Genomic DNA, 27,750 nt, shown 5'->3' with positions numbered 1-27,750 from the left:
CCGAAAGCTTATTAATTGTAATTATGTTTAGTTTGCTCTGAGAAACAAAATAAATTTTCATAATGTATTAAGTATAAATGAGCAGCCAAGAAGTGTGTGTGGAAGGAAACACTTTCCAAATGTATACATAACAAAATTAATATTCAACATCTAATACAGAGCTGCATTTGCCCTAGGCAGAAAATTAGTAAAAGTCTGGGTTTGTATTTCAGTGCAGATGTTGAAAGAATTTAATAATAGTTTGCTTCTTAATAATAATGCAAACTTAGTGTTTTATGTCAGCATTAGCAGTGGCACATGATGCAAGAAGGCAGGCTTATACAGCATCAGTCAAAAAAAAAAAAAAAAACAATTCCCACTCCAACTATTTATTTAAGCTATCAACTTCCAAAACAACAGATGGAAGTTTGTTCCAGCAATCAACAACTCGCTGGCAAAAGGCAAATTTCTGCACATCTATTCTGAAACTGTCTTTCCTCAATTTGAATTTATGTGCCCCCCTCAAGTGCACAATCTGAGAAAAGAGGAAGAATCCCATCAGCACTGAGATTGCTCAAACCATTCAAGGCCTTGTACACCTCAATCAGATCACCTCACAGGTGCCTATTCTCCAGACGCTGCAATTTGCAGAACTTAAGCCTTTTATGTAAGAGCACCCTTTTATCCTCCTCCTCACCAATCTCACTGCACTTCTCCATACTCATTCCAGCAGCTCTATATCCTTCCTAAAACAAGGCCTCTAGGCCTGTATGCAGTACTCAAGGTGTGGCCTGACCATTGACTTATACGAGGGGATAATCACCGTATCCCCGCTAGCAAAATTCCTGCATATCATTGACAAAACCCCATGAGCTGTCCTGGCAGCCTGTCTGCACTGCTCAGAGAATTTCATATCTGACTGCACAATTACCCCCAGATCCTTTTCATTCTCCACTGCTTTGAGTGTACCACACGTTTGATACGTTACTGTGTATCAACTACATGTGTGTCTCTGGGGTTACTGCTACCTATATGCAGTACTTTGCATTTATTCATGTTACACTTCAGTTGCCACTTCTCAGCTAATCTGCCTAACTTTTCTAGATCCTGTTGCAGTAGCATACTGTCATTAACAACCCTGCCAACCTTTGTAGCATCTGCAAACTTGGACATTAAGCCTGATATACCTTCATCAATATCATTGATAAATATAGAAAACAGAAATGGGCCCAACAATGAACCCTGGGGGGCTCCACTAATAACATTAGTCCATGAAGAGCAGCAAGGAGCAATATGGCCTTAGTTGCTAATGCTCCTAAAAACCAAAAAACAAACAAACAAGAGCAGCAACTTGCCCTTAATACCATACTTCTCCAATTTGTACAGCAGTCTTCTGTGCAACAGTATTAAAAGCTTGCCTGAAATCCAAGTATATGATATCAAAATTATTTTTTGAATCCAGTTCCTTTGACCACATCGTAGTATCCAATCAAATTGGCTGGACAAGATTTGTCCTTAATAAGCCCATGCTGTGTCTGAACTATAACCGCAGTGTTGTCTAGATTATACTGCATTATTCCTTTAACCAGTGGCCATTAATTTCCCTGGAATAGAAATTAAACTATCATGTCTGTAATTACTCTTGTCACCCTTTGATCCCCTTTGTGAATTGGGGGATACATTTGCACTTCTCCATTCCATGGAAACTTCCCCTGAATCCAAGGATGCTCTCACAATTATGGCTTTCATATTGATGATGATAATTTTTGATAATCTTCTTAATAATAGTAAACACAACAGAAGTTTTTCCTTCTACACATTGGCATCTTATTTACACTTGATATGTTATTCAAAATTCAGCACAAGGCTGCTAATTAGGGCCACTGGCTGTTTGATGAAGACATCAGGAGGCTACAATAATATAATGATACAGGCTGTCATGCTAGTACCTTAGAGTGTTTAAATGAAGGGTAAATTCCCTTCTTTTGTTGATGCTCTTCAATTTAAAGACAATAATAATAATTTTAGGTCAACATAATTATGTTGTTTCTCAAATGAGCATGGCCCAACCTGAGTCACTTTTGCTGGAGGGAACAGAATGTCCCCAACATAGAATGACAGAAAAGAATTCTGTGAAGTGCACTATTATTAAGTTAAATTAAAATAAAATTGTGGCAGAATATAGGCTAAAACTTGCAACCTTACTTCTGGCTGCACATGTTAATTTGTTAAGAAATTCTCAATAGATTCTTTGCATAGAATAATCTCATTATAACAAACACCAAAATAATTAACTTTTCAATATTACGAAGTCTTTACAAAATTCATTATTTTGAAAATATTGAAAATTCTTATCAATTTTCAGAATGATGAATTTCAGTAAAGAAAATTCAAGAAAATTTCATTAAGGAATGACACCTTCTCAACTGACCGAACTTTAGTTCAGTTTAGTGATAAAATGAGATATACAATCCCCCAACTAATTCGACATACCAAACTAAAAATTTGCAACAAGGATTCTGCCATCACTGAACCAAAAGGATCCTGTTTTTACACCAAATGGAGTTACTGAAAAAACTCTTTTATTTTTATTTAGGTAAAAAGAGTACATGTAAAGAAGCATATAGTAGAACAGCTATTCCCTTTGATTTATTCAATTAAGGTAATAATCATCTTAAGATATATACTTGCCTTGCACACATCCTAATCCATTTACTTTCTAAAGGACATGCCCATACAACTGCTCTTTGAGGTATCACTTTTCCATGCTCACTTGTAGATGGAGTGATATTCAGTTGTTCCCTTGAAGAACTTGACAAGGAGGCATGATTTGGCACACAATTGTCTACATGTTTTCTTTGAGGTAATGAAGCCAGCCTATTTTGATGGCAACTGAGTTTTGAATGATTATTTATAAGTGGTAGTGGCCGTAAGAGATGTTCCCAGGCATGACAAAGAATATCAAGAATATGCTCTCCAAACAGCCCAGCATCAAATGTTTCCGTGACAACCAAGGATACTCTGAAAATAAAGAAATTAATAAAGTTATATTTATTAGTTAACAAAGTAGAACATTTAATCCAATTACTAATCTAGCTATTCTGATATATGACCAGTTTTATGTTATGACACCACAAAAAGCAAAATTGACAAAAGGAGAAATAAAACAAACATAATAGTGTGCATGAAAGTTTGAGAGCACATAACCATAACTGTTTAGTTGATTATTTCTGCTTTATTTTTAAAAATGCAATTTTAAAACTTTTAGTTTTATCCTTATAGTACAAGGTGTCTGATATTTTTATATAACAAGATTTACTAATTTCATAATATGGGAAGAAGTAGAGGTCTTTAACAATGTAGACAGAAAATGTGGCTATTCAAATTATGTTCTCCTGCAGTCCAAGAAAATCTAGACAGTAGGTTACACTAAGAGAAAGTGGAATGACATATGAAATTGCCTTTTCAAGTCATTTTGTACAGAATATAGGAATTGCATTACTGAACAACAAAACTACATTATGCTCAAGAAATGCATGCAGAAGACTGAGAAACTCTTGAGAATTTGCTGAATACATTATGGAAAGAGGATTACTCTGATCTTTTCACTAGCATTCACTGATCAGAAAGAAGACAAGTTCCATGTCGGAGGACTTATTAATCACTACAATTGCCATTACTTTCCAAATAATGGTTCAAAAATAACAGTGAAAATGCAATTCAAGCAAAAAGTCATTTTTTTTTTTTTGGCATGACAATGAGATATATTGTTGGCATATCAGTTATTCGACACCATGAACAGTGAATGCTACTCACAGATGTTATTTAACAAATCATTTCACATTTGTAAAATGTTGAGCTGGTATTCACGGAGAATGGTACCCCTCCACAGTTTGCACTAACCATCTCTGCATAGCTGAACAAATTGAATTGACTGCTAGAAGTTCATATACTGACCCACATATCTCCCCACCACATGTTATCTAACTTTATTATTGAATAATTCATTCCACCTGTCTCAGATATTTCTTCTAGTTGAGAGGTTTTTGTTGATTTTTGTAAAAAAAAAAAAAAAAAAAAAAGCTCTGATATTCATTTTCACAAAATCTTTTTCCCTCCCAATATCTTAAAATTATTTTCATTATTTAAAATTTACACTCAATCATGCAATATTTTTTTGTTCTACCTTTTTAAATGTGTTTTGTAAGTTCACTTATACATATTTCCCATCTATGCTTCTACATCACAAGTATTCTGGTAAATTATGTCTTCTTTTAATAGAGATGTTGGATCTTATAACTGATTTTCCTCTTTTTAACTGAGATAATAATATTAAAATAATAAATTTTAATACCTGAATTTCTAATGTCTTTTATAAACATTCATACGCATAGGAGTGTATTATAAAAAAAAATAAGTAGTAAAAAAAGAGTTCTCACCGTTCAGGAATATCATCAGGAACTTCCAATTCTGTAGATGGTTTGCTAATCAAAACTATTTGATCGTTTAACTTATTTTTTTGGAATGCAGCTCTAGACACCATACACATAGCTTCAGACATTTCACAAGCAAATATTTGTGATGCACCACTTCTAGCAGCTATCATGCTATAAAATAAAATATTATATTTAAGTATGCAAAATGTTACTCAGACAAATCACAAATCTTATGTGCATAACTAATATGATGCAGTCTACTGGACAGATTCATCTATTAACGAGTTCATAAAGTGTATATACAGGGTGTTTCCAAAGTGATTGTCAATAATTTAAAAATGAACTGTATAGACTACAATATGCAAAAAAAGCCTAGTAAACATGGGTCCTTAAGTGACTCGTTTTCGAGATATTGCACATTTCTAGTTGGGATCCACCACACAAGGTGAACTGTACAGAATTGGGATCCACCACTAACTTGTTTGTTTAGGCTAGGTTATGCTCATTCTCTTCCTTTCCCCTTTCTCAATGCTCTGAGATGTAGCAGGCATACCAGTACTTGTCAAAGGATAGTCAACATGGAAAGAGGTTACAGCAACAAAGAATATGTGGACATGCACTTCATGTATGGTAAAGCCAACGGCACTGCACTCGAGGCTGCACGTTTGTACCAAGAAGCATTTCCCTGCCGAAGGCAGCCCAGCAGGCACACATTCATCAGGGTACATCAATGCCTTAGAAAACATGGGCACTTAGCACGTGGAGTACAATGTACTCCACGTGCTAAGTGCCCAGAAGCATAACACCTGATGTTGAGGAAAGTGTGTTAGAAAGAACAGAACCAAATCCAGGAATTTCGACAAGGAGGGTTGCTCTACAAGAGCGTGTACTGAGTCATAGCAGTGTTATTGTTGTTGTTATTGTTATTTGGATTTTTAGGAGCATTAGCAACTAAGGCCATATTGCTCCGGGATATGCGGTGGTCATTCCCTGACCTTCCCGCATCCTCCATATTTGGTGGTGACGGGCTCGAACCCTGGTCTAATCAAGAAGCGTGTGCTAGGCACTGCTGCTCCTTCCCACCTGGCTACGGAGGCGCCCATAGCAGTGTGTGGCGAATTTTACACCATCAATTACTGTACCCCAACCATATCCAGCGTGTACAAGGTCTCAGCAATAAAGACTACACTCCCAGAGTGCTCCCATAGTCAGTGGCAGATCTTAACAGAAAATGTGCATTATCTCAAAAACGATTCATTTGCAGCCCGATGTTCACTGGGACTTTTTTGCTTATTTTAGTTTGTACTTTTCACCTTTAAATTATTGACCATCATTTTTGAAACACCCTGTGTATATATATACACTGATGAGCCAAAACATTATGACCAGCGAGTCGTTATGCAAATCGAAGCAACTGCAGATGAACTACGGCGCGGGTTGGGACATGGTTTGAAAATCACCTGATACTGAACTCCGTTAATCAGTGGTACTCGTTCTTCAGATGGGAAAGGCAGCAGACTTAAGCAAGTTTGACAACAAAGGCCAAATTGTAATGGCCAGACTACTGGGTCAGAGCATATCCGAAATGGCACAGATGGCGGGGTGCTCACAGTCAGCCGTGGTTAGTACCTAACGAAAGTGGTCTGAGGAGGAGGAGGGGGGGGGGAACCCTGAACCACGAACCACTGGAGAGGTGTTGGACGACCACAGCTGCTCGAGGTGAGAGAAGGGAGACTGTGGTGCAACTAGCCGGTAATTAGAATGCTGGTGACTGGAGTAATGTGTCACAACACACAGTACATTGAACCCTGCGGCTACACAGTCCCATTTTCAGTTCCAATTTTCATTGGAACTGAAAATGGGACTGTGTAGCCGCAGGCCGTTCCGAGTGCCCATGCTAACCACGGTTCACTGGCGACAGCGCCTACAATGGGCACACGAGCATTGAAATTGGACCTTCAGTGATTGGAAGAAGGTCATCTGGTCTGATGAATCACGTTTCCTGTTGCACTATGTAGACAGCTGGGTACATGTGCATCGTTTACCTGGGGAAAGTGATAGGGCCTGGATGCACCATGGAACGAAAACAAGCTGGTGGCGGCTGTCTCATGCTTTGGGCGATGTTCTGCTGGGATACCCTGGGTCCAGTCATCCATGTGCCGGCCACTCTGACTTCTACCACCTACCTAAACACCATCTTGTTTGAAATAACAAGTCACGTGACCGCCAGGGTGATCGGCCATTGATCCTCCCGAAGCCAGGAACTAAAGTTAGAACTTTTAATTTGAAACATTTATTTATTAATTATGACATCATTAGTAATTAATACTGATTGTCTATTGAGTTAATTAATGTGGTTATTAATTTTGGAACATACTATTTGCATACCAGCTTTTGAAGGGGACTTTCTTTTACTCCCTCACCGAGTACGAGCTGTTTTGGCTGCATGTGAAGGACCAACATCATATTAGGCAAGTGATCATAATGTTTTGGCTCATCAGTGTATAATTTTTTCAGTGTCTCGGAGACCATGTCGATCATCATTCCGTGCTTTGCCTCTTTATGAATCATTTTGAAAAACCATGACATATTTACGAATATACAAGAAGAGACCATTATGAACATCCCGTGCTTTGAGTCTAAATACCTTTTCTTCAACGTCAAGCAATGCGGAATGAACTTCGCAGAGATCTTCCATTTTCCCAAATCTGTCAGAATCTGTCACAAAACACATTTAGAAACCCTGTAGCATCAATTCCTCGCTGGGTACGAGCTGTTTTGGCTGCATGTAGAGGACCAACATCATATTAGGTAAGTAGTCATAATGTTTTGGCTCATCGGTGTATATACACAGTCGAACTTGGTTATAACAAGCACCAAGGACCGACAAAAGTTCCTTGTTATAACTGTTACTCACTATATCAGTGATGAGTTAAATCTACCTCCCTTTTTTTTTAAATTCTCAATAACTTGATAAACAGATAGATTTAAAAAACAAAAGAAATATTAGAGAGAAAAAAAGAATACAGTATTAGTATATACCTACATATTATTTGTATTAATATGCTTGTATTCAGTTTTTAAATCAATCCAACCAACCGTTGTTACATACAAAATCATCATGTCCAAATTGCTTAGCAAATTTTTCTTCTTTGGCCTCCAAGATCGGTCTGGACTGTCTATTGAAAATCCAGCACTTCTTTGTGTAGGGAATCATTGGAGCAATGCTTCATAGGCATTTGTAACCTCGCACTTCTCTAAATCCCCACCCCCCGGTTATGTTCTTTTCCAGTACCGATATATAAACACGTTTATTCTTCCACAATGTCATTACTGTTGAAAAGGACAAAGAAACTTTTTACACACTTCATTTTTTGCCTGTTCTAACTCACGAATAATTTCGACTTTTTCGTGAATTGAGAGACACTTTCTTTTGTTAGTAAACATTTTTCCAAAGGAAGTAGTAGTAGTAGTAGCAGCATGTGATGCAAGAAAGCAAGTGTATGAGCTTATGCCGCATCGGCCAAAAAAAAAAAAAAAAAAAATCACACCATTCCCTCCAAATGCCTATCCAGTTCCTCCTTAAATTTATTCAACCTATCAACTTCCACGACAGATGGAAGTTTGTTCCAGCAATTAACCACCCGCTGGCTAAAGGCAAATTTCCGCACATCTATTCTACATCTGTCCTTTCTTAATTTGAATTTATGCCCCCTTAGGTTTGTAATCTGAACAAGTGGAAGGATCCCATCAGAATTCAGCGTGCTCAACCCATTCAAGGCCTTATATACCTCAATCAGATCACTGCGCAGGTACCTAGTCTCCAGCCACTGCAATTTTCAGAACTTAAGCCTCTCTTGGTAAGAGGATCCCTTCATTCCCCTCACCAATCTTGTTGCCCTTCTCTGTACACACTCAAGTAAATCTACATCCTTCCTAAAATGAGGCCTCCAGACCTGTACGCAGTACTCAAGGCATGGCCCGACCATTGCCTTATACAGAGGATAATCACTTCCTTTTCCCTGCTAGCAAAATTCCTATATATCATTGACAAAACCCCATGACCTGCTCTGGCAGCCTGTTTGCATTGCTCAGAAAACTTCATATCTGCTTGCACAATTACTCCCAGGTCTTTTTCATTTTCAACCATCTTAAGTGTAGTACCACAGAGTTTGTACGTTTCTCTCGGGTTACTTCTACCCATATGCAGTACTTTGCATTTGTCAAAGTTAAACTTCAGTTGCCATTTCTTAGCCCATCTGCCCAAATTATCTAGATACTATTGCAGTAGCACACTGCCATTACTGTCATTAACAACCCTGCCAACTTTGTATCATCTGCAAACTTCGACATTAAGCCCAATATACCTTCATCAATATCATTGATAAATATACAAAACAATAGTGGACCCAACACCGAATCCTTTGCGACTCTACTAATAACATTAGTCCACGAAGAGCAGCAACCATTGATTACCACCCTGTCTTCTCCCACTTAACCATCCTTTTATCCATTGTAGCAACTTACCCTTAATACCATTCTGCTCCAATTTGTACAATAGTCTTCCATGCGCAACAATGTCAAAAGCTTTCCTGTAATCCAAATATATGATATCAAAATTATTTTTTGCATCCAGTTCCTTTGTAACCACATCATAGTATCCAATCAAATTTGTCAGACAAGTCTTTCCCTTAACAAACCCATGCTGTGTCTGAATTATTGCTGCAGTCTTGTCTATACGATCCTGTAATGCTTCTTTAACCAGTGACTCCATTATTTTCCGGAACAGAAGTTAAACTAACTGGTCCGTAATTACTCATATCACCCTTCAATGCCCCTTTGTGAATTGGGGATACATTTGCACATCCCCAGTCTGTGGAGACTTCCCCCGAGCCCAAAGATGATCTCATAATTATGGCTAAGGGTTTGCTTAGTTTCTTTGCTGCTTCCTTTAATATAACTGGATAGATCCCATCTACCTCAGGTGCCTTTCTTATGCTTAACTTCAACAATTTCTCCTCCACTATCACAGGGAATGGACAGGCAATTTGGGAATTTTTTTTATTTTTTTTTTTGGCTCATGTATAAGCTTGCTTTCTTGCATAATTTGCCACTACTAATACTAATCAACTACTGAGGAAAATTAGATCTCATGAAATTTACTTCTGTTTAGTATGTCAACCATGGAATAAACTGCCTTCCTGCGTGCTGAGGATGACAGGCTGGTAAGGTTGAATAGGCAAACATCTGGCCTAACTGAATCTCCTTGCATCTTATTAGCATCCTATGGCTAATGCCAAATGGTATTTTTTTGTCCAGTATTGAATATCAATATTTTCTGTACATAACTAACATTTAAACAAGACTTCCTCCTATGGGACTAAAGCTTGTATTAGCTTATCAAATTGTACCTAAATGATTACACAGAAAAAAAAAAAGAAAAGAAAAAAGAAACGTTACCTGAATATCCCAGTTCCAGTTCCAATATCTAAAACAGTATCAAAGCCATTCTGTATTGCTTGTTCTATGGATCTCTGATAAGACAGGTTTCTTTCTTTATCATTCAGCATAGCAAAATGCCACCTTTCAACAAGAGTGGCTTTCAGGTTCTCCAAACTGATTTTTGCAGGTAAAAAATTTGGGTTACGAAACGTGGCTCGAGTAAAGTATTCAAGGGCATAACGAACATATCCAAACCTATATTTAAAGAAACTTGCTTTAATAAAGAGAATGGTAAAAACAAATGTTATATGGTAAAGCTTGTTATTTATGTTATTGTTTTTATTATTATTATTATTATTATTATTATTATTAATTAGAGTATGAAATTTCAATTTTGAAAATCTTGTATTATTTAAAAGAAATGATCTAGAAACTACTGTACATTCGCACATGTAGTTTATGCACAGGTATGTTCCTTCATCTTCAATAGCCTAGTCAAGGAACCTAACTGCTCTTACTTTGTAATAATCAGATTTGTAACAACAAGATTTATGAAAAGAACATGTCAAAATCTGCATTCTAATTTGTTTTATAGTTTATTTCAATTAAACTTTAATTTGCTATTTGGCACTTTTTTTTTATTAATTGGAGTATGAAATTTCAATTTTGAAAATCTTGTATTATTTAAAAGAAATGATCTAGAAACTACTGTACATTCGCACATGTAGTTTATGCACAGGTATGTTCCTTCATCTTCAATAGCCTAGTCAAGGAACCTAACTGCTCTTACTTTGTAATAATCAGATTTGTAACAACAAGATTTATGAAAAGAACATGTCAAAATCTGCATTCTAATTTGTTTTATAGTTTATTTCAATTAAACTTTAATTTGCTATTTGGCACTTTTTTTTTATTAATTGGAGTATGAAATTTCAATTTTACAACATTTTTGCTTAAAATTAATATACAGCCCAGCCCCGCATAACGCAAGTTCGATTAACGTGTTTTTCAGTTACTGCTATTTGAAAAAATTATACCACTTTTCACTTTACACAATGCAAATTTCCAGTTAACGCGATCTTTTTTTCTTTATGTGATAGTTGAAAAAGATTTGAATCACGTTAAGCTTACCGTGCGTCGGACGGGCAATAAATAAACGTTTGCCTGCTGCCCGCCTCGGTGTGTTCCATCAACCGTCAGAAGAAGATGTGTTACTTGTTTGTCTCCCGCTAATAAAGTCAATGCAGACTTGCATTTAAAAATTCAAATTTTTAAATGAGCCAGATGAAAATGTTACTGCATAGGAGATAACAGTAAAAGAACTAGATGAAATCTTTCGTATCGCAGAGAACCTCAAACAAAAGGTTTGAGGTTCTCTGCGATATTTATTTCGCCAGGGCCCAGAGAAGATTGTTGTCGGCTATTGGAAGTTGACTGATGAAAAGACAAAGTCAACACAGTTCAAATATTTCCGCAACAGTCATTTCTTCATTGTGTATTTTATGTTAGAGGTTCCCAAACTTTCTCAGTTCACGGTGCCCTTAGTGTCTCAGTAATTTTTTCACTGTGCACCCAGACCAAAAGAAATACCTAACAGTTCCATTTAGTAGTCCAAACAACTAAGAAATGTTGGAACTGTGAACTATCTCAAGCTAATAGTTCACACGGTGTCAGACAGATGTCGAGTATCACTGTGGTTTCCCTCAAAAATTTTAAATATTCCGCGGTGCACAATTTGAGAACCGCCGTTTTATGCAATAAACATTTAATTCCATAATTATTTTCGTTACCTTTTACATTGTATACAGTTAAAAAGTTATTTAAAAGGTATTTTTAAAATTCTTTATGGACATTCCAGAAGGTCAAGGACCAATTATAATTTTTCCTATTGATTATTATATTCGATTAACGCTTTTCCCATTTGCACGATGCACGAACGGGATGAATTAATTGCATTAATCGAGGCCAGCCTGTATTCATAAAAATAAAAGAAACCAACTTAATTCTGAAAGACGAAAATCAAGTGGAATGCACAAGAACTTCATTAATAGAATTTTAAATGTAATTGTTAATTAAAGCAATCAAGGTTTTCTACACTATGCCTTCTATTTTACTTACAAATTTTTAACACTATTGATTACATTAGTAGAGGAATGTCAAATTGCTTTGCAATTTTTGTTTAGATGTGCTCCAATTCTTCAATGACTTGGAATTTGGTACCAAAGTACAAATTATTTTATTTTTGATTTGTATCTATGTTGAACAGTGGTAATTTTCACTTTTGATACAAACCAAATGTTTATTTCACTTGCACAAAATAAGTAGAGGTTTGAAGTACATGCTGTTAAATAACTGAGGTTTGTGCATGCGCAACTACAAAATAAATGCAATAATGTTCTTATATTTTCTCTATTTTGTGGGAATTTCTCTGATCATATGTGGTCGTCCTGGAGAATACACAGAAAATTTATTTTATTTTATATGCCAGCAGTGCCCACAGCTGTAGCATGAATTATACCACTCATGATTTAGCTCCCATCATATTTCACATTAAAATGATGTATCTGACTAGCCCCTCTACTGAAATGAAAAAATGACCCGGCCAACAAGGTATTGCAGTGCAAATGACATATTTTGTACTAACTGACTGAAAAGTATGGTTATACTATCCATGGCACAACATTAACTTGGTAATATATATTAACTAAATTTTGTATTAAACAAATTTTTTAACATGAGAATGCCTATTCCTTTCGAAGAGGAATAAGATCTACTTTGTATAATAAAAACTCTGTATAAAACAATACTATATTAAAGAGGTTTTCCTGTATTTTGTAAATTGTTTTTTTGTACCTTTTTGCTTTGTAAAAAAAGAACCAAAAACATAGCTAATTTACTTTATACTTTTTTAAAAGTCTAACATAATTTTTTTTCATTAGATGATGAAGGAACAAAAAGTTATTAAAGAAAAAATCTGTATTATAGGTCAGGTGGATTCACATGTCAGAACAGATGATGATCTGGTCAATCAACCTGGATTTTGTCAATTTCCACATTAAATTAAAAGATACAGTTTAACTGCACAGGTTGCAGTCCTAAATAAGAGAAAGAAGACTATTATTCATAATTAAGGGTAAAACAGCAGAGCCAAATTTCTGGGATCCATGCCATCAGCAAATTCTTCAGTCTAATCTCCAATCGTCAGAACAGCTTTTAGAAAACCATAGTTAGCTAGCACTCACCAAGAGTCCTACTTAAGTATGTGCTGACTCACTTCAGGAGATTTATGGAGACCTCCACAAAGTGGTAGACAACAAGAAATACAGACAGGAAATTGTTGCTAAACTAAAAATTTACAAAGCCACATTACAGTCAACTGTGCTCTTTCCTGCCTAATAATAGCACCTGTGACATCTACCAACCAATGAAGTGGTGTATATGTGCTGTAGCATAGTGTTGGGTTATCATTTGTGTTCCACAACTGGCCATTTAGCCTAGATGGACACAGAAACTGTGACAATCTGATTACCATATCCCTGGAACATGGATTTGGGCCAGGGTTTATAATATTCTAGCATCCATTACATATTGTACATATAGAGTTCTGTAATGCAGGAAGACATAGGGACACGTGTCACTATGTCTCTGAAATACAAAGAGAGAAAAATGGAAGTTTCAACATTCTCTCTTTGTAATTTGTTCTCATATTCTTTTTCCCTATCTTATTGAAGATTTTTGGGAGTAAGTTCCAGAAGAAATGTGTATAAGTTTTTTTAAGTATGTTCATAAATGAATGAGAGTTCAAACTAACAGTTTATTTTTAAAATCATACTCAATGAGCAAACAAACTTTTATTAAAGTATTCCTTTTAATCTTGCTATATAATATCAAATATCAATGGCAAAATGGGTTTATTAACATCACGATTTAGCATATTAGCATTAGCAGAGCAATGATGCAAGCTTATATAGCATCACCCAAAAAAAAAAAAAAAAAAAACTTTCTCATCCATTCAAGGCTTTATACACTTCAATCAGATTGCCTCGCAGGTGACTACTCCCCAGATGCTGCAATTTGCACAACTTAAGCCTTTCTCTGTAAGAGCACCCCTTTGTTCCCCTCACAAGTCTTGTTGCCCTTCTATTACAAAATCCTTTAATTCCCTGTTAGAGTTTGATAAACATCTGGCCCTCTCCTCCTTGAATAACTCCTCGTGTGTGAATGTAGATGCAAAATACTCATTTAGTTTGGCAGCTATCTGAGAATGATCATCTATAGTCAAACCATTAATATCAAGTGGACGAATCTGATTCATCTCATTCCTTTTAGAGTTTATATAAGTAAAGAACTCTTTGCTGTTTTCTTTCATCCTTTGCCAAAGATTTTTTCAAAATCTGCCTTCGCTTGCCTATTGTCCTTTGTGACTTGATTACAGATTAGCTTATATCTTACATAGGCTTCCGTGTCGCTGTTAATTTATAAGCATCCCGTGCATTTTTCTTCTCTACCAGGAGTCTCATTAGTTCATGTAACATCCATTTGGGCCTAAACCTAGAATAGTATTTCTTAGTTGGAACAAAAAGCCTAGTGGCTTCCAAGATTACTTCCTTCAATGATTCCCATGTAGATTTGCTGTTGGTAACATCATCAGTTGGTCCCACTGCATAAAATTTAAAAAATCTCTGCGACCACTGTAGTCACCCTTAAGAAAGCAAAAACCCTTCCCTTTACCCCTAATGGTAGTTACATCTTTAAATAAATCCCACAGAGTACACTGTGATCATTGCCACCTAGTGGTTCCTTCATCTGTAAATTCTTAATGCATGAATAATCACTGCTGATAATCAGATCAAGAGTGTTACTTCCTTTGGTTGCCTCTCTAACATACTGCTGAAGAAAACATCATCCAATAAATACACAAAAGCTTTGCTAGTGTGCGAGTGACCAACTCACAAGTTCCAGTCAATATCTGGGAAGTTAAAATCCCCCATTATAAGACACTCAGATTTACTGGCCCACTCTATTTCTCTGTATAATTGTTCACTGTACTCACCAGAGTCATTAGACCTATAGCAAACTCCTACTCTCATTTTTGCTTTCCCAGTGCTTGTCACACCAAACTGATTCAACACTACACTGTCCACCTATGTCAACTGAATGCACTTCCTTAGATTTTGTGTGTTTCTTAACTAACAGCATAACCCTCCTTCCCTTCCTATCCTGTCTTTACACATTATACTCCCAAAATTCCTATTTGCATTCCTTATATCTGTGTGACACCATGTCTCTGGTATTCCAAGAATTCATCAAATTTATTTCAAATACTAGTAGCATTGGTGTACATGCAAGTATACATGCACCTGTTCTTACTCTTAGTTACTCTAACACATCCCATATATTTACTTGTTTCATGACTCCCATCAGCTCCTGAAATCCCCAGAAACTTGCTTTTCAGGCTCATTCCAATAGAAGCAGTGCAAGAATCATTTCCATCTCTGCCTGCGGCTTTTGTTAATCTATTTGCCTGTGAATCCCTCCAAGCTATCAGTTTTCTCATCCACCTAACATTGCCTCGATAGCATCAGCAAATATTCTTGCAACCTTTCTATTTAAGTGTATCCCATCTCTGTAGAAGCAATCTTTCCTGTCAACAAGCACAGATCACGATGAAAAAAATTCTACCCTGTGAGTCTTGCGCAATCTCTCCAGGGCCGAACAGATTGACAAGGCTCTCATCATATACTCCCTTCTATCGTGTTTGGGCAGGATTGCAGATACTTTCAAATTTAACCCTAACTCATGACTTTTTTTCAATATTGACCTGTACTTGTTAAGTAAATCAGCAGATCTCCTATACTTAATGTCATTAGTGCCAACGTGTACAATGGTATCACCTTTTGTGCTCCTAAAAGATTATATCTGTTCTACGTCATCAACTTTTCTCCATGGCAGACATACCCCTGGTCCTATTTCACCAATCCTTTTTGCACAATATATTTTCTATTTTCCTGACAACTGAATCACAACAACAACTAGCTCCTGTGGGACCAGAGGAATCTGCCCTCAAGATTGCCGCTGTGTTGCCTGGTGCATAAGAGTGAGCTCTGGCATTGAGTTGGGCAGCTGAGAGACTGATTGGCCCCCAATTTAATTCCTTTGAGGGCATCTACATGGCTCTTCAAATTCACATAGATGCCCATCAGAATGCTGAGTTGGTGCCAATTTCTTCACATTCTCTGCACATGCAAAGACATCCTCCATGGCTAGATCATGTCCTGTTCTAGAAATATAAGCAAACATGTCACATTTTGTACAATTTTTTAGTCTGTGATGCGTTGGAGTTTGGGGCACGATTTCAATTAAAATACAATTTAATTAACAAAAAAATTAATAAGATTTATAAATTAATTGATTAATTGCCAATACTATACTAAGCTAACAGATTCCTAATACACTGCTACGTATTACGCAATCTAGTCTTACATTATACCTTACACTATCAAGTTCAAGATATATGTTAAACTGTTCCATAACATTCTAATATATTACAACAACGGCGGCAAGTTTCGAATGGTACAAGTTTTACCGATACTAAGTAATAACCTACAAAATCTCTATCTAAATTCAAAATAAACTAAGTATCGTAACAAGGAATATAAAGCTACTTCTCGAAAATAAATTAATATACCAATTAAAGTCAATAAAAAGGCAAAAATTTAAGAAAAACTTCTCTATTAGTTGGAGCCATAAAAACTTCCTATTCATAACAACAACATCAAAAATTTCATAACATCAACAATTTTCATAACATCAACAGTTAAAAATATTAATATGAAAACAAACCTATATAAAAGAATTCCTAAATCATAAAGAATATTTACACAGTCAGGAAATATTCTCAAGGCACGCTCGTAACAATGAAATAAATCGTCCCATTTCTCAGCCTTTTCTAATTCTTCTACATGATTTCCTTAAAAAAAGAAGGCTGCACTTAGTTATATATCTAAATAAATTTTACATAAATTAAAAACTTTAATATTTGAAGATTAGAATCCAAAAGGCAACACATTTCAACTAAATTACTCTAATAATTAGAAATCTATCAACAAATGGAACATGAAAAGCAAAGGCATATTAAAAAAACAATAAAAAGAAAATTAAAAGAACAGAATGCTTAAAAATCAAAGACTTAGAGCAGGCCTGGCCAACTGACGACCCACCACATTATTTTTTGCGACCTGTTAGATGATTTTTATACTACTGCCTACATCAGTGGGAAATCATTCACTAGCTGCACTAGGCACGAGAAATCTACTACTGGACTAGCTGTACTTCCCTGAATCCCAACACTCTTTCCCTTCTTCGAGCTGGAAACTCTACGGATGGAAGTAATTGATTAACAGTGCAACAATGAATTAAAACATTCACACTACGACATCAAAAATCGACTTTTACAACAAGTATGTGACAGTGGTTGTTATTGTTGTTGGCTTTTCTGGTGCAAGGGCTACATAGGCCATATTGCACCTATCAAAGTAAGTGTGGGTACATGTGATAACTGCTCTTGAAGCAATCAGAATCGATTACACATTTTAATTCATTTCAAGTAAGTGAAAAATTCAGAGAGTTCTACGTCACTGCCTATTATGCTGTTGAGTGACATAAGGTTTGAGGTGGAGCTGAAAGTAGACTGTCGGGCAGTGTTGAACAAGCTACAATCAATCAGTATGTGCTTTACTGATAATGGTTGCAAACAGTGCATGCACTGAGGAGGATCATTTCCTGTGAGCAAAAATAGATGAGTGAGGTGAGTATGGCCTTAACAAACCCATGCTGTGTCTGAACTATTACTGCAGTCTTGTCTAGATGATTCTGCATCGCTTCCTTAACCAGTGACTCCATTATTTTTCGTGGAACAGAAGTTAGACTAACAGGTCCGTAATTACCTGTGTCACCCTGTGATCTCTCTTTGTGAATTGGGGACACATTTTCACATCTCCAGTCCATGGGGGCCTCCCCCGAGTCCAAGGAAGTTTTCATAATTATGGCTAAGGGTTTGCTTACTTCCTCTGCTGCCTCCTTTAATATAACTGGATAGATCCCATCCACCTCAGATGCCTTCCTTAGGTTTAACTTCAACAATTTCTCCTCTACTTTGCTCTCAGTTATTACAAAATCACTTAGCTCCCTGTTAGAGTCTGATAATCTTCTGGCATTCCCCTCCTTGAATAGTTCCTCACGTGTGAATGTATATGCAAAATGCTCATTCAACTACCTGAGCACAATCATCAATAGTCACACCATCTATGTTAAGTGGACCAAGCTGATCCATACCTTTCCTTCTAGAGTTTTACATAAGTAAAGAACTCTTTGCATCCTCTGCCAAAAATTTCTCGTAATCTGCCTTCGCCTGCCTTACTTCCTTTGTGACTTGATTACAGAGTAGCTTATATCTGCCATAGGCTTCTGTGCAGCCTGATAATTTATATGCATCTCACGGATTTTTCTTCTCTGCAACGAGCCTCATTAATTCATCTGACATCCATAGGCCTAAACCGTGAACAGTATTTCTTATTGGTATGAAAAGCCTAGTACCCTCCAAGATTAAGTTCCTGACATTTTCATAATTGCAAATTCACCATTGGTAACATCATTAGTTAATCCCACTGTAGAGAATTTAAAAACTGTCTGAGACCACTGTAGTCACCTTTACGAAAGCAAAAACCCTTCCCTTACCCCTGATGGTAGTTACATCTTTAAGCAAATTCCACATCAGTACACTGTGATCACCACCATCTAGTGGTTCCTTTATCTGCAGATTCTTAACATATGAAGAATCACTGCTGATAATCAGATCAAGAGTATTACTCCTTCTGGTTGCCTCTCAAACATGTTGCTGTAGAAAACAGTCTTTCTTTATAAGAGTTTATTTATTTAGTCCCATGTTGATAATAACATCTAAAACTCCTTTGTTCATTTAGTGAAACCAAAACTGTCACACCATAATAAACAGTCAGAAACTATCTTATTTGTAAGATTCTACTTTTTTTTTTATCTCAATTTCTTCAGAAAAGTCTAACAATTTCTCAATTTTGCCATCAGAAAGGCCCTTTACAAGATCTAGATGGCATATCTAAACACTTCACTCTAACACAGAGTACAAGTTACTTTGTGACCTCAGTACTGAAAAAAAAAAAAAAAAAAGCTGTCTGCCATTAACAACTGAATATAAACATAACATCAATTTAGTTTTTCAGATAATTTATATGATGATTAGGAAAACAAAATCTTGTACAGTGACATCCACAGAAATTTCCACTTCAGACTTGAGGCAGACAAAAACACTGCCTATTGTTAAAAACTGAATATAAACATTGATTTAGTTCTACAGATTATATATGATATTTAAATAGATGGCAGTACAATAATTGAGCCGGTATAGCGGGAAAACAAATTAACGGCAGTTATCAGGGCGAGCTACTGCAACAAGATCTAGGAAAATTGGATAAATGGGCTGAGAAATGGCAGCTGAAATTTAACATTGACAAATGCAAGGTACTGCACATGGGTAGCTGTAACCCCAGAGTAACTTATCAACTGCATGGTACTACACTCAGGGTAGTAGAGAATGAAAAAGACCTGGGGGTAATTGTGCAGTCAGACATGAAATTCTCTGAGCAGTGCAGATATGCTGCCAGAACAGCTCATGGGGTTTTGTCAATACAGAAACTTTGCTTGCAGGAATAAGGAGGTGATTATTCTTTTGTATAAGGCCATGGTTAGGCCTCATCTTGAGTACTGTATACAGGTATGAAGGCTTTATTTTAGACTTCAGTTCTGGAAATTGCAGCATCTCGAGACTAGGCACCTGTGGGTATATCTAATTGAGGTGTTTAAAGTCTGAATGGATTGATTAAGCTGAATGTTAAAGGTATTGCACTGAGACTACACACATGAGGGGGCATAAATTCAAGTTGAGGAAGTATGATTACAGAATAGATGTGCAGGAGTTTGCCTTCAGTCAGTGGGTGGTTGATTGAACAGGCTTCCATCTGTTGTTGTGGGAGTGGATGGGTTGAATAAATTCAAGGGAGAACTAGACAATTTCTTGGAGGGTACAGATGGGTGAACTGTGTTTTTTTTTTTTTTTGGCTGATATAAGTTTGCTTTCTTGCATCATTTGCCAATGCTACTACTACTACATAATTGCAAATGCTGACCATTCATGACAGTACATCCAACTTAAAGAGGATTAAAAAAAATGCCACCTGCCATTAACAATTGAATATAAATATCAATAAAGATCAATTTAGCTTTTCAGATTGTTTATATGACATGTAAATAGATGGTAGCACAATATTAATAATTATATAATATCGGTGTGTAGATACACCATAGACAACTCTTAAGAAACTACAAAGTAGTTGTTGTAGGCATCATTTGCTCTTTCTCATATTGTGCTCTGCCTTCACGACGAGTTGCCATGATATTGCACTACCTCGAATAAGTAACGCTTCACTAATAGAGAAGACTATTGTTACTTATTCTCAGTGAGTACCACCACTCAGACATGTTTCAAGCTATTGGCCTATCATCAGTGGGTGGGCAGGTACCCTGGTATTGCAGACATGACGACCCAGTTGTGAAGATAATCACACAATATGAGAGATGCCAAAAGGTGTATATGACAATATTTAAAATAATTAAATGCACAAGGCATAATACATTAAGAGTTTAATATCTATATAATATCGGTGTGTAGGTACACCATAGACAACTCTTAAGAAACTACAAAGTAATTGTTGTAGGCATCATTTGCTCTTTCTCATATTGTGCTCTGCCTTCACGATGATAGGCCAATAGCCTTGAAACATGTCTGGGTGGTGGTACTCACTGAGAATAAGTAACAATAGTCTTCTCTATTAGTGAAGCGTTACTTATTCGAGGTAGCGCAATATCATGGCAACTCGTCGTGAAGGCAGAGCACAATATGAGAAAGAGCAAATGATGCCTACAACAACTACTTTGTAGTTTCTTAAGAGTTGTCTATGGTGTATCTACACACCGATATTATATAGATATTAAACTCTTAATGTATTATGCCTTGTGCATTTAGTTATTTTAAATATTAATAATGGAATGGATAATTACTACCGGCAGCAGCATAGATTATTGAGCTCCTGTGCAAAGACCAAAAAAGTGATCCTCTCTCTATTTTTATTATCATGAAATGCTAATATTTCATGATAATAAAAATAGAAGTATTATTTATAATGCACATTTTAAATAATATTCAACAAATCTAAACTATAAAAAACTGTTAAAAAGTTGGAACATCAAAATAAGCAATTCTATAACATATAATATTATATAGGATATTTTATAAATTTGGTTCATATTTAAAAATTTATCCTCCTAACCTTTTAAGTTTGCAAAATTGCTAATTAATTCTTTTTAGGTCCATTTTGGTAGCTTTTTTTGTTTTTATAGTGAAATCATTTCATTTGGTTTGCTTTATAGAATTTCTTATGTAGTCTTTTATTATATTTAATTTAATAAATAGCATTTCAACAACAGTTACCAAACATAAGAAGAAGAAATGTAGTGGCTTGCTACTATTATAATATGGGCCCCTTATGTTTTGCTAATTCTTGCACCCTAGTAGCTATGCCACTGTCCACCGGTATTAGGTCCCCCTGATGCCAGTGGATTAACGCGTGTCATAAAAGCACTCTCCACATCGTAACACTTCCACCACAAGCATGTGGGGTTGACACCTAGCAGAATGAACCCACTGATTCACGCTGCTGTTACTACACTCCAGTCCTGCTGTCCGATGAAACAAATGGAACCAAGGATTCATCAAACAGGTGACCTTTTTTCCTACTCCTCAAATTTACTAGGTGGTAGATGACTCTCATCAACTGGTGCAATACCACCACTTTGCTTATTGGAGGCTTGAAGTGGTGAAACCCATGTTTAGTCTCCAGAGCTAAGTTCCGGTCAACCCTTCCCCATCTCTTCCATCATGCAGTATGATTGATGACTTTTGAGGTTATGATGAACATCGTGGCAAGATCCAATACAGTCAGTCCTCGTATAGCACGATAGTGGTGTTCCTAGAAATCCTCGTGCAATGCAAAATCGTGCATAAACAGGCCCTATGGGAAAAATAGGGTTAGGTGCCAACCATCCAAGATTGAACACACATTTGTAACCAAAACATTACCAAACACAATAAATAATCATAATAAAATATGTAAGTATTTTATTACGATTATTTATTATTATACTTAATAAAATACGTAAGCATTTTAATTACTTAAGTATTTTAAGTAATATGTAAGTATTTTATTACGACTATTACGTAATAAAATGTTGCTAATGCTTTTGCTTCTATCGTAAGCAAACTTTTTTGTTTGATTTTCTATCCAAACAGATGACGGCCGTTCCATCTCTTCCAATTCTTTGTGTCTTAATATAATGGATTTTAATTACACTCTGAGTTGTTCCTGCTATGAAAGTTGTTTTTATTTTCTCTGCATTCTTTGTAATTCTCGGTGTTGCCTCATTTAGGTCTGTAGCACGTGCAATATCACATGGTCTTTCATTTCGCTCAAAGCGTTTCTCAATTTCATATTTTTTCTCTATCGACAGAAGCGGACTGGCCATAAGCCTTACCGGGGAAACCCCAGTGGGCCGGTGTGATTTTGGCCATAAACGCTAGTATGAGGTCACTACAAATTTTCTCTGTTAAGAATTTTTGATCCAGTCCGCCTCTGTTTATCGATATTGCTTTTGTTTTTCTCTGTGAATCTGCAGTGTCTTCACCAGGACATTTCCTTTTCACACCTTTTAAGTATTTTACTCATTTTTAGGAAATAAGGCACAGTTACAAAACGAGGAGGCACTGCTCGATACACATAAACAAAGCTGCGCGCGTGTAGCAACTGAATAAACAACACCGTAAAGGCAGAGATACACTATTAACACCTCACATTTTACTAAAGCACATCTCTAGGGGTTACTACCATAAAACAATAAAAACAATCTGTTATAAACTGGTAGTAAACTCGATCTAACTGCATTTGCGATTAATACCGATTGCTGGAACTGTGTTGGTTTTTACATTATTATGATGAAATGTGTTTCCCCTTCACTGATATAAAAAACAAATACATTTTCAGAATCTCCTCTTCATTCCTATCGTGTTGCGTTCAGTTGGGGTGATTCCGCGTTCGACTGCCATTTCTTGTAGACACAAAGGCGAATTCGGTTCGTGTTATATAAGATATCGTTCCCCTATTTATGAATCATCTATGATCGAATTCGTGTAGTGTAAACACGAATTATACGAGGACTGACTGTATTCCTTACATTTCGAGGGCACAGCTTCTAAAACGGTGTTTTCAGGCCAGCCACTAGTTAGTACACCAGATCGAACCTATTGGCAACTCTCTAGGAGGCTTCCGGATTAGCCAGTGTATAATCTTGCCACCTCTACTCTACTCTGCCAGATAGTGACTGAAGGGAGTCCAAGTAGTGTGTATGCAGGGGGGCATTGTCGATGCCATGTCATGTCAAGGATCTAGGTATATTCTTACCATGTGTACGCCATATCCAAAAATTTCGTTACTTCATACAGCATGTCCCCCCCCACTTTTTCTTACCATTGAATACACCATGAATTGTCAAACTAATAGATCAAGCTTATCTGCGAAAAGATCTAAACCTCCCAAATACTTCCTAATTCATTTCACAAATATACGTGGTCTCAATTCTAATCTCAACAATGTCCATTTTAACTTGCAGTCTGCCAAACAACATGTACTTTTTCTGATAGAATCTCAGTTATCGGTTGATTCAACCAATGCTCATCTCAGTTGCCCAAATTATTCGCTGTATGATTCCTTTCGGTTCAAAGTTGGTACTTGTGCATACATCCGTTTCGATATTCCCTGTCAGAGACTTGGTAATTTGGAATCTCGTATTTTCGATATTCTCTGGCTTAAAATCTCTCTACCTCATTCGGTCAAATTCATCTGTTTTCTCTACCCTTCTCTCAACTCCACTAATCACTTGGAACTCATTGACTTCCTCTCTTTCAACTTGACTTCCTCCAGTCCAACTTTCCTAACAGTGAGGTAATTTTCCTTGGTGATTTTAATGTTCACAACTCCAGCAGGCTTCCGTTTTCTAGTCACACCAACCCAGCTGGTCGAGATACTGAGGCTTTTGCAATTACTAATGACCTTGCACAGATTGTTCATTTACCTACAAGAATACCGGACAATCTTAACCATACAGCCAACAGGCTTGATCTTTATCTCACTAACAACCCTTCTAAGTACACGGTCGAAGTGAGAGGTCCTTTAGGCACTTCAGATCACAACTTGGTGATTGTCTCTTCTCCAATGGAACTTTTATCTCATTGCTATTCCCAACCTCATATTGTTTGGCATTACAAGAATGCAAAATGGGATTACCCGCGAGATTTCTTCTCTTCTTTTTCTTGGTCGGATTACTTTTTTTTTTTTTTTTTGATTTGGTAGTTGTTGGCGCATCGGCTTCTGTGGCCATATTGCACCTCCCAAGGTTTTTGCAGTACTTTGATCCAAGCCCGAGGCGGGAATCGAACCCGCGACCTTTGGGTTGCCGGGCAGGTACTTTACCCACTCGGCTAGCCCGGTCGGCGTCGGATTACTGTTTCAAAACTTCTGATGTCAACGTTTGCTCAGATCGTGTCAGTGAAATTATTCTTGCAGGAATGGAATCGTTTATCCCACAATCCACTTTAAAATCTCATCCTTTATCTAAACCTTGATTTTCCAATATGTGCTAAGGCTGTTCAAGAGAAGAACGTTGCATATCGTAATTGGCTTGTTTCTAATTCTTCGGTTTCATTTTCTGCCTACACCAAAGCTTGCAACAATTGTAAAGCAGTTATTAATCAGCCAAACAAGAGTTTGAACAGGCTAAGAGTAGAAAACTTGCTTCTTGCCCTAATGGTAGCCGAGCATTCTGGTTGCTTGCCAAAGCTATTGGCCACAACTTTTGCACATCTCTGCTCCCACCTCTGTCCAAACCAGGTGGTTCTGTTTTCACTTCAGCCAAGGATAAAGCTGACCTGCTAGCATCCCATTTTTCTTACAACTCATGCATTAGTGATCATGGTAAAACACTTTCCTCCATTCCCAACACGCTCCATTTAATGCCTTCTGGGGTCTTCCGTCAAAAGGATGTCAGAAGGATTTTGACAAATCTTAATGCTCAGAAAGCTCCAGGTCCCGATGGTATTTTCCACTTGTTCTCAAAACCTGTGCTACTGAAGTTACTCCTGTTCTTTGCCGCCTTTTTTCACTTTCTTATTCCAAAGGTGTTTTTCCTTTTGCTTGGAAATTTGTTCATATCCAGCCAGTTCCTAAAAAGGGTGACAAATCCCTCCCATCCAATTATCGTCCCATTGCAATTACTTCTAATCTTTCTAAAGTAATTTAGAAATCAATTAACCGCCAACTCTTAAACTACCTAGAAACCTTCCGTCTGATCGACGATCGGCAGTATGGATTCCGTCAGTGTCGATCCAATGGTGATATTCTGGCTTGTGTTACCCATTTATGGACTAATTCAATAGCATGAATCAGAGCTATAATGCTCAATACGTTCTACGTTGATATTAATATTTGTAAAATAATAAGAGGAGTTTATCTCAATATAATACGTAGAACACTTCTGTATGATAATCTCCAGAAATTAAAACGAAAAACTTATATTAGAGTAAAAATAATTAAAAATCAATTTAACACAATTAAAAATCAATTTAACGCAATTAAAATATTAAAATGAATCTAACGAAAATATTAAAAAGAATCTAACTAAAAAATATTAAAAAGAATCTAATGAAAATATTCAAAACGATTTTCTTTCCTTTCTAGTATGAATCAGAGCTCTAATTCAAAAATCATTTTGAATATTTTCGTTAGATTCTTTTTAATAATTTAATTGTGTTAAATTGATTTAATTTATTAAATTGACTTTTAATTATTTCTTACTCTAATGTAAGTTTTTCGATTTTTTCATTTTAATTTTTGGAGAATATCATAGGGAAGTGTTCTACATATTATATTGAGGCAAACTCTCTTATTATTTTACAAAGGACTAATTCAATGGAAAAGTTTGGTGAAACACAAGTAATTGCTCGTGTTTCACCACATCTGGGGTGGCGCCCCCAAGACCTCTCTCAGGCTTCTTGATTCCATTCAATCGTGTTTGGCATAAAGGACTTCTAAACAAGAGCTTCCATCTTATGATTTTCCACTGTTTTTTGCAATTGGTTATCAGCAGTTTTCTCTCTGTTCGCTCACTGAGGGTGATGGTAGATGGCTCTGTCTTGTAACTTCTCCACTAATGCCAGTGTCCCCCAGGGTTCAGTTCTTTCACCCACTCTTTTTCTCTTGTATATTAATGACCATCTTCCATTGACTGAAATCCTATCCATAGTTTTGCCGATGACAGTACTTTGCATTCCACTTTCTATTTTGAGAAACCTTGCCCTGCTCAATCAGCTTCAACTTCTTGAAAATCTGCTACCAATCCCTTAAATTCCGATCTCCAGTGGGGCAAAGACAACTTAGTTGATTTCAATTCTTCTAAAACTCAGCCTTGTCTTATATCTCGCAAAAAAGAATTCTTCTACTCCTATGCTTATCTTTGGTGACACTCCGATTTCTAGGCAAAATGATATATCTCTTGTAGGGATTACCCTGACTTCTAATCTCTCTTGGCACAAGCACATTACAAATATTGCTTCCACTGCATCTAAAAAACTCTGTTTTCTCTTTCGCTCTCGGTGTTACATTTCTTCCAAACAGCTGCTCACTCTGTACAAATTGCAAATCCACCCTACCATGGAATATTGTTCCCACATCTGGGGTGGCGCCCCCAAGACCTCTCTCAGGCTTCTTGATTCCATTCAGAAGAGGGCAGTTAGGTTAATTAAGGATTCATCTCTAACAGAGTCTCTCCACTCGCTTTCTCATAGGCGTACTGTTTCTGCTGCATGCCTCTTCTACAGATATTTCCATGGGCACTGTTCTTCTGAATTGGCTTCTATAATTCCCGCTCTCTCTTTCAAAATAGTCCGAACACATTCCGCCACGAGCCAACATCCATTTACTGTCCAACTTCAAACTCACAGAACCAACTGTTCATCTTCCTCGTTTATTCATTCAACTGCCGTTTTCTGGAACAACCTTCCTTCATACCTATTTCCTGAAAATTACAGTCTACAGAAGTTCAAGTCCAATGTCAACAAATATCTTCTTTCGTCTTCTCAACCTCCAACCCAAGCACGGTACTAAGTATTATAGGTTCTAATACCTCTCGTGTTTGGGGTCTACATAAAAAAAAATCCAGTGCTGATGTTCCTGTGATTACTGTTCTTGTAGCTGCTTGTTTTTAGCTGACAAGGGGTGGAACCTAGTAAGGTCATCTGCTACTATACCCATCCAGGACAGATTCTAATGTATTTGTTTATTTTGATATACCCCTTCAAACGTTACTATAGTGCTGCACTATCATTTGACTCATCCCTTAAACCATACAATTCTCTTTTACACTCCATCAGCTTTTCACAACAAGCTATCTGTGACCAGACGACTGCCACTGGCTGGCTTGATTGTTGAGCCATTCTCGATACTCTCTAGACTGTTGTATGTGTGCACAAACATCCCAGCAGGATGGTAGAGGCTGTAAAACTTGCATGGGCATGTTTGGTGCCAACAATCATATCAAACATGACTGCACTATTGGTCCATTCATTTACTGAATATCATGTATGCACGTGTGCACACACACTATTTCTCCACATCTCACTACCTGCTTTATACAGTCT

At 36.8% G+C, this 27,750-nt stretch overlaps 1 protein-coding gene across 1 annotated transcript in view; it reads right to left on the bottom strand.

The window, feature by feature from the left end:
• Positions 1 to 27,750, bottom strand: part of LOC150090590 (protein arginine N-methyltransferase 9-like) — an 89,265-nt gene that overhangs the window by 35,904 nt on the left and 25,611 nt on the right. The window contains exons 3-6 of the mRNA XM_090386580.1: positions 16,701 to 16,827; positions 9,876 to 10,112; positions 4,419 to 4,586; positions 2,667 to 3,000 (exon numbers count right to left, since the gene is read on the bottom strand). Of these exons, the coding sequence (XP_090242706.1) occupies positions 2,667 to 3,000; positions 4,419 to 4,586; positions 9,876 to 10,112; positions 16,701 to 16,827 (866 nt within the window). The remainder of the gene's footprint in view (positions 1 to 2,666; positions 3,001 to 4,418; positions 4,587 to 9,875; positions 10,113 to 16,700; positions 16,828 to 27,750) is intronic.

The sequence above is a fragment of the Mastigoproctus giganteus genome, chromosome 1 (assembly GCF_048544385.1).
Source record: "Mastigoproctus giganteus isolate SK-2022 chromosome 1, ASM4854438v1, whole genome shotgun sequence".
Taxonomy (NCBI): Eukaryota; Metazoa; Arthropoda; class Arachnida; order Uropygi; family Thelyphonidae; genus Mastigoproctus; species Mastigoproctus giganteus.
This window is presented reverse-complemented; position numbering and strand designations above follow the sequence as displayed.